The sequence below is a fragment of the Epinephelus fuscoguttatus genome, linkage group LG23 (genome assembly GCF_011397635.1).
Source record: "Epinephelus fuscoguttatus linkage group LG23, E.fuscoguttatus.final_Chr_v1".
Lineage (NCBI taxonomy): Eukaryota > Metazoa > Chordata > Actinopteri > Perciformes > Serranidae > Epinephelus > Epinephelus fuscoguttatus.
Window position 1 is genome coordinate 3,605,429 of NC_064774.1, and position 11,605 is coordinate 3,617,033.

General features: G+C 40.3%; 1 protein-coding gene across 1 annotated transcript; it reads left to right on the plus strand.

The window, feature by feature from the left end:
• Positions 1 to 659: 659 nt before the first annotated feature.
• On the plus strand, positions 660 to 5,656 carry LOC125884006 (low affinity immunoglobulin gamma Fc region receptor II-b-like). The gene is made up of 5 exons (XM_049568703.1): positions 660 to 707; positions 1,280 to 1,546; positions 1,740 to 1,985; positions 3,125 to 3,268; positions 4,369 to 5,656. Exons 1-5 carry the CDS (start codon positions 677 to 679, stop codon positions 4,428 to 4,430), a joined length of 750 nt encoding a protein of 249 aa, XP_049424660.1. The 5' UTR covers positions 660 to 676; the 3' UTR covers positions 4,431 to 5,656.
• Positions 5,657 to 11,605: the final 5,949 nt, after the last annotated feature.

Genomic DNA, 11,605 nt, shown 5'->3' on the forward strand with positions numbered 1-11,605 from the left:
CAAAGTACTAGATGTTGAATAACGGAAAAAATTTACCTCTTCCCCTTGGCTACAGGAAGTTTCTATACGGTTTTTAATCCATCTGTAAAGAAATGCTCCTCCTAGCATTTAACACTAGAGGCATCATGCATATATTTACAAATCTACAGACACCAGTCACATACATAAGTGGAAACAAGGTGCAAGACTGAACTGCATCTATAAATGACAATTCAGTTTACTCATCAAACAGCTCAAACTGACTGGGCAGGTAGTCACTCATACTAGGATGGTAGCCTGTGCCACCCCAGATCACTGCCTAGACACGGCCCTGTTCTCAGGTTGCTGTTAATTGGGAGTCTTGGAAATGAAGGAGACCTTAAGCTCCAATTTTTAACTTGCAGCCCCTCAGTTTTTCCCTTTAAAACTGCACTAATAAATATTTCTATGTAAGTGATAAAATGTTAGTGAATGTAGATGGTTTGTTTAGGAAATTCCTTTATTACAATAATAGATTTTAAGTTTTATTGTTGTGCAACTTTATTTGTTCTTTGGGGGAAAGCTGCTTGAAGGTGTTGCACACAAGCAGCCATGACACCTTGCAGAGAGGCAATGAAAGCGAGGGTGGGTTTCTCAGAGAGGAAGTGCAGAGATCAGACTGTTGCTGTGTCCGACCGTCAGTAGTTGGTAGGACAGGATGCAGTTAACACCATTCTGCCTGGTGCTGTGTGAGTACAAACTCTGACGTTTCTTCACTGTGAAGGAAATAATCTGTGATAATAAGATTTTACTGTGTATTGAGTTTAAAAATGTCATTAGTTTATTTTCTCTTTTGGTTGATTGTTTGCATTCTTGTCTTCATTGGTTCATTCTTGTCTCTTGTGCCATTTTTTAATTCCTCTGCGTGTCATTTATTCTTCTCTGTTTCAATCTCAATCTGTCGTCATCTTTTGCTACCTCTCTCCCTCGTTTTTCTTCCTCAAACCTTTTTACTTTTCATTCTACCCTCCTTTTACTTACCTTTTCATACTTTTTTGGCATTTTTCACACTTTTCTCCAATATTTTATCACACTTCTCTTCTTTTTGTCCTCTCTCTGCTTTCCTGTTTTTGCTTATATATCTTTTATCCTCCTTTTCTTTCTCCTTTTGATTTATTTCTTATTAATTCCTCATTTTCATCTGCCTTTTGGCTATTGTTTCGTGATTTCTGTGCCCCTTATTCATCCCCCGCACTTCCTCTTTCCTCCTCTCTCTCATATCTATCTTTCCTTCCTTCCTTGTCTCCTTCCCTCCATGCAGCCTGTCTTCAGGTCAGCCCAGACAGGTCTCAGTACTTCAGGTACGACACCGTCTCTTTGAGCTGCGAGGATCAGTTGAACTCCACTGGCTGGAAGGTGAAGAGGAGAACGGAGGAGGGTGGGATCAGACCCTGCTCCTCCAGCTGGGGTACCTCCTCCTCGGCTTCGACCTGCATCATCAGAAACATTTACCCATCAGACACCGGGGTTTACTGGTGTGAGTCTGAAGACGGCGAGAGAAGCAACGCCGTCAACATCACCGTCTCTGGTACTACACACAACACTGGAAACTGGTGTTTCATGCCGTTTACAGTTAAACTTTAAGCTCCATTTAATAGATGAGACTTAACATCAGAATCCGTGTCTGACATGTTTTCCAACCACAAAGTAAAGTGAGTTATATTAGAAATGAAAAAAAAAGTCTGGTGAAAGCAAAACATGAGTTTCTTTCTCTCCCGAAGATCGCGCAGTGCTCCTGGAGAGTCCTGCCCTCCCTGTGTCAGACGGAGCTGCTTTCAGTCTGCTTTGTAGAGCCGAGTCGCAATCCTCCAACCACACGTACGATTTCCATAAAGATGGCCGCTCTGTTGGCAGCAGCTCCACAGGAAAGTTAACCATTCCCGATGCTTCCAAGTCTGACGAAGGACTCTACACGTGCAGCATCCCTGGAGTTGGGGAATCCTTGGGCAGCTGGGTGGCTGTTAAAGGTGAGATAAATACAGTCGACAGTAACTGATGAAAAGTCTATCAAATATATATATACATCAGTTCTTCTTCCTCTTCTTTGTCAAAACATGATGCCTACATTACCCAGAATGCCACCTGATCACTAAGTGTGTAAGTACTCCGTAACATTGCTGTTGGGTGTGGTCACAGGCACAGCACAAGAAAGTTGTGGTGTTAAAAGCCCTGTTTACACTGCCTGTTTAAGGCGGGAATATCGTGCCATTATGTCACCTCGCTCTACTTTTTAAAAATATGGTCGTTGAATGGTGGGATGGAGTTGTCTCGCCTTCGAGTCCTGTTTAAACAGGACAGTCTTTGGGACGGGATCATGGGCTTCATGGGTGTGACGTTTAGACGATGTGTTATGCATGCGACCCACCATGAAAGATAGGAGCTGTTAGCAGTTAGCAGCTAACTCAAAGAAGAATATCTGCTGAAAATGTCAGCAAGATAGAAACACAATGTTGTATTGTTGTTTATAAAGCCCTCAGACTGTTATATGTCACACTAGAGGCCAACGCTGATGGGTTACACATCACACCCATATTGGCTCTTTTGATTCCACAAAGCCGTAATGCAGAATATAATCACACACTGGAGCAGCATGATGCCGCTGTTGTTGTTTGGTTCTGTGTAAAAATCTTCTCAGTCAGATCCCCCCCGCCGCCGCCACTGCTCCTCCACACCTCCACCCTCTTGTCCACATATGGTCACTTCTCAAAAAAGATGGCACCAGCCAAAATGCCAACCAAACTTGAGGCTTCAAAACGGGAGTCCACAAACCAGTGGGTGACATCACGATAGCTACGTCCATTACTTTTACAGTCTAGGGTTTTCATAAATGGGCCCGTATTTTGTTTGTTTTAATGTGTTTCATCCGAGTGAAGAAGAAGAAGAAACAAAACTTGCCAACAGAGGCATGGAAAAAGATGTAAACATGAATGTAAACAGCGCAGGTTTCAAATACTGAAAAACTTTGTTTTTGAGGGTGGAAAGTTATTTGATTTGTCAGGCCTCAAGGATACAAACAAGATATTCATGACTGTGTTTATTTACATGAAAACTGTATCAGTTAATTTGATAATGACCTTGGTTGATGAGACTTAATATATCTTCACAGGCTCTCTTCCACCTTCATCTTCAGCTCCAACGACAGGTTCCTGTTCAGTCTCTGTTCCCAGGTTGATATGTCACCTATTGGTGGGAACACCTTACCTGGTGTCCACCATCTTACTGGGACTCATTTGCAGAGACAGGAACAGAGGTAAGAACTCTCCAACAAATGTCCACCAAGGCATTCTTACTTTTACTTTATATGTTAGCGACACAGATCACCCAATAACAACAATGCAGTGCTTTTAGCTAGCTGTGCTATCAGTTAGCTTGTTTGGTACTTGAAATATTTTTTGTTTTTGATTAGCACAACCATCTTCATACATTTAAGGGTGAGTATTTGATAAAAACATATATTTAAAACTCACATAAGGAAACGCGATTAGCTGAAGACACTCTGGTGTCATCTGCATAACTGATGATTTCAGTGACTGTTCACATGGACATAGCCTGTTTAAAGGTTTATATACTATACGATTCTATATAAACTTGTAAACATGTAAGGTGTAATTCAACTATGACTTACTGAATCTTTGTAGCAGTCCTGTCTATCTGTTTGACAACACATGCCACAGATATTCTAAGCCATAAGGAGATACCCTGTTCTTTAAGTGGCACGAGACTGAAGTGTAATTTGGTTTGACGTCATTAGTTAACCTAATACTGAGTGAATGTCATTTTAGCTGACACAGATGTGGTGGAACTTACTCGGAGTGGTTAGCAGTCAGTGTTTTCTTTGTGTTGGTCAAAGAAATAGGTCAGTTCAGGTCAGGTCAACATGTGCAGCTGTGTTTGTTGCCACTTTTGTGGCCAATTTTATTTTGTTATCTTTCCGACTTTGTCAGGCAAAGATGACATGTCTCATTGTTTATAGGAAACAACCATCAAACCAAGCTACAGGGCCGTTAAAGCTCAGCACATCTTTTCGTCTGGGAGGTCATTGTTCAGCTGTACATGTTCTTTGTTATAAAAGCACAGTTCTGTGAATATTTGAACAAAGATAGCCATACGTGTGAATCATGCTGCTGTCACAACAGGTTGTGGTTTGAGGTTGCCAACATTGCAACGCAATGTGCAAGTGACTTTTTCAGTGATCAAACAGACAATGCACTGAAACATGTTAACAGCTTGCTCTCAATAGTAACCCAAACATCCTAATCTGAGAAAGCCCTCAGATGATTGTCACCGATGATATTAAGACATAAATCTCACTGTTATTTTCATAGACACTTTATCTCTTTCTGCTCGCAGCAGCTCGGATGGCCGCAGAGAGAAGAGGCAGCAATGATGTCATCATGGAAATAGTTGTATAGTCCTACGTACTGGTAAAAGTGACAAAGAAATTCAGCTTCAGTTGCACCACAGGACGTCCTGGAGATCTATTTTTACCACTGTCCACCAGTCCAATACCAGCAAAGACTATAGTGACGATTGGAGGAGTTTACAAAGCTTTGTGACGTCTATGAATCCTGATAAACATAAATAATATTTCTGTGTTAGTTATCTTTCAAACCCAAACCAGACAAATTTAAAGCTGAAAACTGCCTTGTAACATTTACGTTATTTATCTGGATGATCTTGTCTTGAGATAGACAATCACATACAAATTTCGATGTAAATAAAGAACATTTAAGGAAACTTTTTTTCATGTTTGTTGCTTCATACAGCTCAGTGATTAGCTGTTGGACTGATGGATGTGCTCGGGCCACCACATTTGTAATAGACTCCATCTCTCCTTCACTTTCCTCCTTTTGTCTCTTACTTCCTCCAAGTCACTTTCAGGTAGGAGACAAGAGAAACAGAGCACAGCCTCCATCTCAACAGGGTGTTATGACCTCTGACCCTTTTGGCTTGTATTACTCTCAGTACAGTCTTGTTTGGATGAGAGAAGGAACTGAGTAGCTACTGAGGGTGGATGGATACAAAGCACATAATTCTTGTGTTACCTCACTGTTGAGTGTGAAAAGGAAGTGGAGGGTGATTGTGGTTTGGTTGTTTTCATCATGCAAACATATGAGGTGTGAAGATTTAGTCCAGGTATCTGTTGTTTTGTTTTTTCCATTTGACATTTTATCTCTGTCCAGAATTTACTCAGACGATGACTGAAAATAGAATTAATCCTTTACTGGATAATGACACAAATAACTGCTGTAAATGTAAACAGGAAAAGCGCAGACATTTTCGCAGTGAGTTACCCAATCAGCCTTTCCTACCTATGTGGGTCAGTTGTGGTGAGTTTGTTCGTATTCAGAGTACGTCTGTGTTATTTCTTAGAAGTGAAAGGTGGACTTTTCAAACCCACACGCCAAGGCCGGGCCAACAGTTGTGCTACAAACACTGATCAAAACTAAAATGTTGTAAATTTTTAATTTTTTTAAAAGTGTTAATACAATGAAAACAGGTACATCATTAAAAGTATGTGTTTAGCAGATTTAATTTAATAAAACCATCTATATTTTGTGTTCTGTAATATGATTGGAAACTGCTAAGTGAAGCTGCTCGCTGTTGTGTTCTGTGGCTGAAACACAATAAATCTGTCTTAAAGGTGAAAGTCACTGTGTTGTTTTGCTGTGCTGTTTAAGGTAAATGGGTAATCATGGTGCACTGGCTTATTGTCGGAAACAACGAAAAACAAACAGAATGCATATATGTGCTCTCTGTCTTCAATTGTTAACACTGAATGAGGGTGGAAACATTGGGTTCTTTTTTTTAAATTATCAATCACAGTTTCTGCATCTAAGCCTCTTAGTAGCCACAGGGCTAATTTATCCACAGTATTCCTAGTCCCCGTGATACCTTGTGTGAATTATGTATGAAGGATTGAATGAATGAATTAATTATTTTATTTCGAGCATTTAAAGTAAGACAAGTGAAAACAAAAATAAAACAAAAAACAAGGAGTCAGAACAGGAGTAGGTGGAAGTAAAACATATAAGTCCCTACCACTATTTCACCTTATTCATTACATATCTTAATTAATTAAGTTAATTATGGGCACAACTTCCAGCACTGAACCAAAACTGGCAATTTCCAGTGCTAACAGTTTGTTTACAGTACTCTATTCCTCTTTTCAAGAGCAATGGGGAAATAAAATGTGGAATCCACCACCTGTTCTAGCTCAAACAGGATCATGTGATCATACCTCTGCCATCTCTGACAGCCATTTCAAAGCAACCGAGCACGCTAGTAATTAGCTCGCCTTGCTCCGTTAACAATATTGTTAACTTTATAATGTCCCGAGCAGCTTAAGGTGAATACCTGCTCCTTCTAAAGATGGTTCATGATTTCTGATGACTTATTAAGAGATACTAACACATAATTCAGTATTAACTGTAGCTCAGTGTAAAGTGAATAAATGTGATGTTTCCCAGCTAATCCTCCACTCGTCTGCGTTAATGACACAGTTTACACTTTTTTTTAAACTTCTGAAAATTACAAACTGTTCTGAGCGAAACATGATGCTTAATTTAGCAGCAGACTTCTCAGCCCTAATGACTAAATACATATTTCAAAGGTATGTTGCTGAGTTTATTTTATAACGTGCAATTTTCTAATGTAGATTGAGAACGAAGTCAGATGGGGAAAGACGGGGATATCACGTACTGACATTGAGTGACGGACCTGTCAGTCTACGTGTCATTCTCTTCTGCTAATTCTGATTTAATGCTATTTCGCTATGTCTGGTGAAACTCTCGTGGTTTTATTTCCCATATCAATGGTACCCATGGCAACAGGAACAGCCCCCTTTTTGTTCTGGTCACATGTTCAACAAACAGTTGCTGAAGACAAAGAGTTAGCTCAGCCTGGTTGTTAGTCGTTACAGACACGGACAGTGCAACAGGTACCAGAGCTCCGCAAAAACATTTTAGAAAATGCTAAGTTAACATTAGTTAAATATTTGTTAAAAAATAAATCAGTATTTGCTAAACTGAAGGCAAATGACTTCAGAAAATAACGGCTTGGCGGTTAGCCACCAAGAGTAGCCACTGGGACTAACCACAGACAGTCTATGGGACTAACTAGCTTACTGTTACTTCCTCTGTCTCACAGGAAGTGGTGCACATAATCATTTCTACAGCCGTGCCCTCAGGAATAAGGTGGATAAAACAGTGTGTAGGATCCACGCTAAAAATGTATGTACAGACAAAAGCTAAACATAGTCACCAGTTTCCCATCTCCAAAACATTAGCAAGCATGGGTCAAAGCTTCTCCCATCAAGTCTGTTTTTATAGATCACAACTTTTGTGGGAAGTGGCACACGCCTCTTTCAGGCCTCGTTTTGTGCGTACGCAGTGTTTATAAATGAGACTCCAGGTGTTTCACAGCTTATAAAACAAACTACGTCCATGTGGGATTTCAGTAGTGAATAAAAGTATGAGCAAATCAAAAGGTTGTATAGAAATAATAATAATAATAATAATAATCATACACTTTATAGACAGCACAGTGCTGAAAACAGAGGAGCACAAGAAAAATTAAACACACACATTTAGTGGTAAAATGGTAAAACAATGTGGTAACAGTATAAAAACATGCATCAATACATTATATATACGCACACAGCAACTCTGTTACAATGCCGCCCTAAAGTAGAGAGTCTTTGAAAGATTTTTAATCCTCTGGTCGATCAGTATAAGAAGACACTGGACAGATTAAATCCAGTCAAGGACAGGACCTGAGACAACAACTCTATCCCTGATATGATTTATAAAATGATGATCCAGTGCATCAAAAGCCACACATGTAAAAAACGTACAAACTTCGGCCTGCATCTGTGTTTTCATCAACTATATTACAAAATCGCTGTTCACATATCAAGGATTTTAGCACCTAACAGTGTATCTGGCACATTATTTTTATATCTCAGTGTTGGAAACAACCTGATCTCACAGAAATACGTGAAATGACCACGACCTCTTAACACCACATTCTGTGGTGGCAGCACATAATGAGTTCCTCTGTCTCCTTGAGGTACTTTAAACGTTGTATTCTCTCAAGTAGTTGCTAGTCTTCCAAAACACCACTAGATGGCGGTCTTAGTTCACTTTCTCATGTCACACTAACACTTAAATTGTTTTGTTTTTGTTTGTGGCTGTCCTGTGAGAAACACGCATCTCTAAAAAATCAGAAAAACAGCCTGTTTTCAGCTCTGTGACAAAGCATATTCCAGCTGATCCAATAGAGTTTTTAATGAGTTGATTTAGCTGAAGAGGGAGAAACTCTTTTTTTTCCAGTTCATAAAGCAACACTTCATCCTTCAGTTTATCCCAAACATTCAACCTCAACACATCTGGAGACTACCAGTGAGGTGTGTAGAGAGTAACAAGAACACAATAATTTTTTTAAAAACGATTTTCTTACTGCTCAGTGCTGTAAAGACAAATGTGAATCCAGTTAAAGATCATCAGCAAACTGTGAAAGGTGTCATATGGAGACTTTCAGCGGTCACAGACAGTGGTGTAAAGTATCTACAAGTGTATTTACTCAACTACTGTACTTATTATCCTGTACGTATCCTATTTAATCCCAACTTTTTCCCAGACTTAAATATTATTTAATAGATACATTTTCATGGAAAGGTAGGTGAAAAAGTATGTTTTATGGTCGGTCACAATTGTGAGTGGTGGGAGAATGTGTTGTATCTACCATTTATTGACCAAATTAATATAATCTCCAGTGTGAGTCATCAGAGCACTTAAATATCCCAGCTCAATTATTAATAAATTTAAAATTCTGGCACTGGCAGTCCCTACCATTGCTACAAGAATGCTTTATCATATTCTAGAGTACCTACTTTATCATAACCCTTACACATGCATATATCACCGCTTTGTCATATGACGTGTTAGGTATCGTTCTGCGTCTGACTGCATCCAGCAGAGCATCATATCGCCCTGACAGGTGCCGTCGGACCGACCAGGTTACATCCGGCTGCATTACATACTGACACCGCTCGGCAAGTACATGTAAATTCAGATTTACTGTGTTATCCCACCGGCCACTATTGTTGCCGTCAACATGTTCACTAATTCTGTGACCTGCACTAAAGTTGAGTAATTGCAAATGCACATATCAATACACCTTGAAGATAATGTGTACCAAAAATCTCTGTCCTGTCTCTACGTAAACAAACTTCACTAACTTTTTGTTTGGGGGCTTTGATGCAGCCATCCTTGTCTCATGGTGCAACCAGGAAGTAAACTGCTAGTCATGTGACCATTTACACTAAACATGTGACACTGCACATATTTCATGGAGACCCTTTATTATTTCAATATTTGCTGGAAATGCATTGATACATCATTGAGTAACATTTTTAGAGCCGTATAATTGCAAACTTTTTTTGTGGTCACTGTTGTGACCAATGGAATTAAATAGGTTAAGAACAATTTGAGGTACTCTACATCTTTATACTTCTACCCCACTAGCTTACATCTCAGAGGTAAATATTCCACTTTTTTGGAGTGAAGTGACTCTTTGGTTGAGCCAGAGACTTGAACTCAAAGACATGACTTTATTTTAGGTCGTCGCAGGCCAAAAATGCTCTGACATGTTCCTCTAGTTTAACAACATGGAATGCATCATGCTGTTGTTTTGTGCTGCACGTAACTGTAAGTAATGAGTCACTGCTTTTATTATGGTGTTTAATTTTTCCATGTATCTCCTCCTTGCACAATTCCTGGGGATGAACTGCATGAGTCTTGCACAATCTGGTACTTTCCTTACTCTGAACTGGAATAACAGATACTATGTGAAAGTGTGTAAACTGTGTGTGTGTGAGATATCGACCCGCCTCTCGTGTGTTGGAGCTGGTCTGGGGCACTTCCTGTTTGGTCTGTTGCAGCTGGATTGTGGGCTGTCTGTGCCCTGGAAAGATTGCCCTCTGTGACGGTCCTGTTCTGGGGTGTCCAGTTTAGCATTGATGAATCTGTGTCTCTGTTAAAGGGTTTTATATTGTTATACCAAATACCAACAACTACTTAAGCCCTAAAAAATGGGTCCTCTTCAAATTTATAATTACTCTGTTGAGTTTTTGACAATGACTGATACTATGGAGCTATATTTTGATGAGGGGCTGACTGTTTTGTTAGTGTCCCTAGCATGAGCACAAGCATGATCATTACGTGATAAATATTCCTGCTGGTAACAAAACTGTGCTGCAACCTAATGGACATTCCTCAGCTTCATGCCAATCAGATGTTCGGAGGAGGTAACTTGCCATTAAATGTAGTAATGCACCGGCAAATAGCTTTGCAAATGTTTTGAAGTCAGGAAATGCAGTCAGCAAATTTGTTAAAGCTCGGGCCACACTGCCTGCTCTTTTTGGCCTTGCAGCAAGTAGGTCACTGAAACACAAATGTTTCATCTTTCAGTAAAATTGTATTTAATTTTCCACCACTCCTGAAAGCGGCGATCCTCACTGTTGACTTTATGCTTCTTTGCTGTGGCAATGTCTGCTACCTAGCAAGGGATGTCTGCTGTTAGGAAACCGTGCTGTTGGCTTGTTTGCCATCTGTTTATGAAAACACATCAGTTCCACCTGCTTAATTCCTACTTGATGCTTGTCCACAAACTGTATGACAGTCCAACCATTGTAAGGTGAAGGGAAAAATGCAATCCAATATTGTGTATCGTACATTTTGACAGTTAAGTCAAGGGCCGTTTTAAATGGTCCGCAGGTCAGAATTGACGCCAGGCTTGTATTTAAAATTGTAAAATTGTATTTAATTTTCCACCACTCCTGAAAGCAGCGATCCACCCTGAACCCCAACATTCGCTCCTCTGTAAAGAATCTCGGGGTGGTCTTTGATAGCCAATTTAAATTTGACAAACAGATCAGTGCTGTTGTCAAAACTAGCTTTTTCCAGCTACGTCTTCTAGCCAAAACCAAGCCCTGTTTCTCAGCTGCAGACTTTGAAAGGGTGATCCGTGCCTTCATAACCACCAGATTAGACTAACTCCCTTTATGTTGGCCTGGATCAGTCCTCCCTCAGCCGTCTACAGCTCGTCCAGAACGCTGCTGCTCGCCTCCTCACGGGGAAGAAAAAGCGCGACCACATCCCGCCAGTTTTAGCCTCCCTCCACTGGCTCATTTTCGTATTGATTTCAAACTTCTTTTAATTGTTTTTAAAGCCCTCAACGGTCTGGCCCCTCTGTACCTCTCTGAGCTCCTTTTGTGCCACACCCCAACCAGAACCTTAAGGTCTTCGGACCAACTACTGTTGGTGGTGCCAGAAACCAGACTAAAGTCTCGAGGTGACAGAGCCTTCACAGCGGCTGCCCCCAGGCTCTGGAACAGCCTCCCCCTTCACATTCGATCTTCCCAGTCCCTGGAGACTTTTAAATCCTCCCTAAAAACCTTTCTCTTCCACCTGGCGTATCATTCAGCCTGAGCACGATAATCTCAAGTTGTTTTTTTAATGTTTGCACTGTTTGCTCTGTTTTCTTATGTTTTCTACATCTATTCTATTTTTATTATTGATGTTGT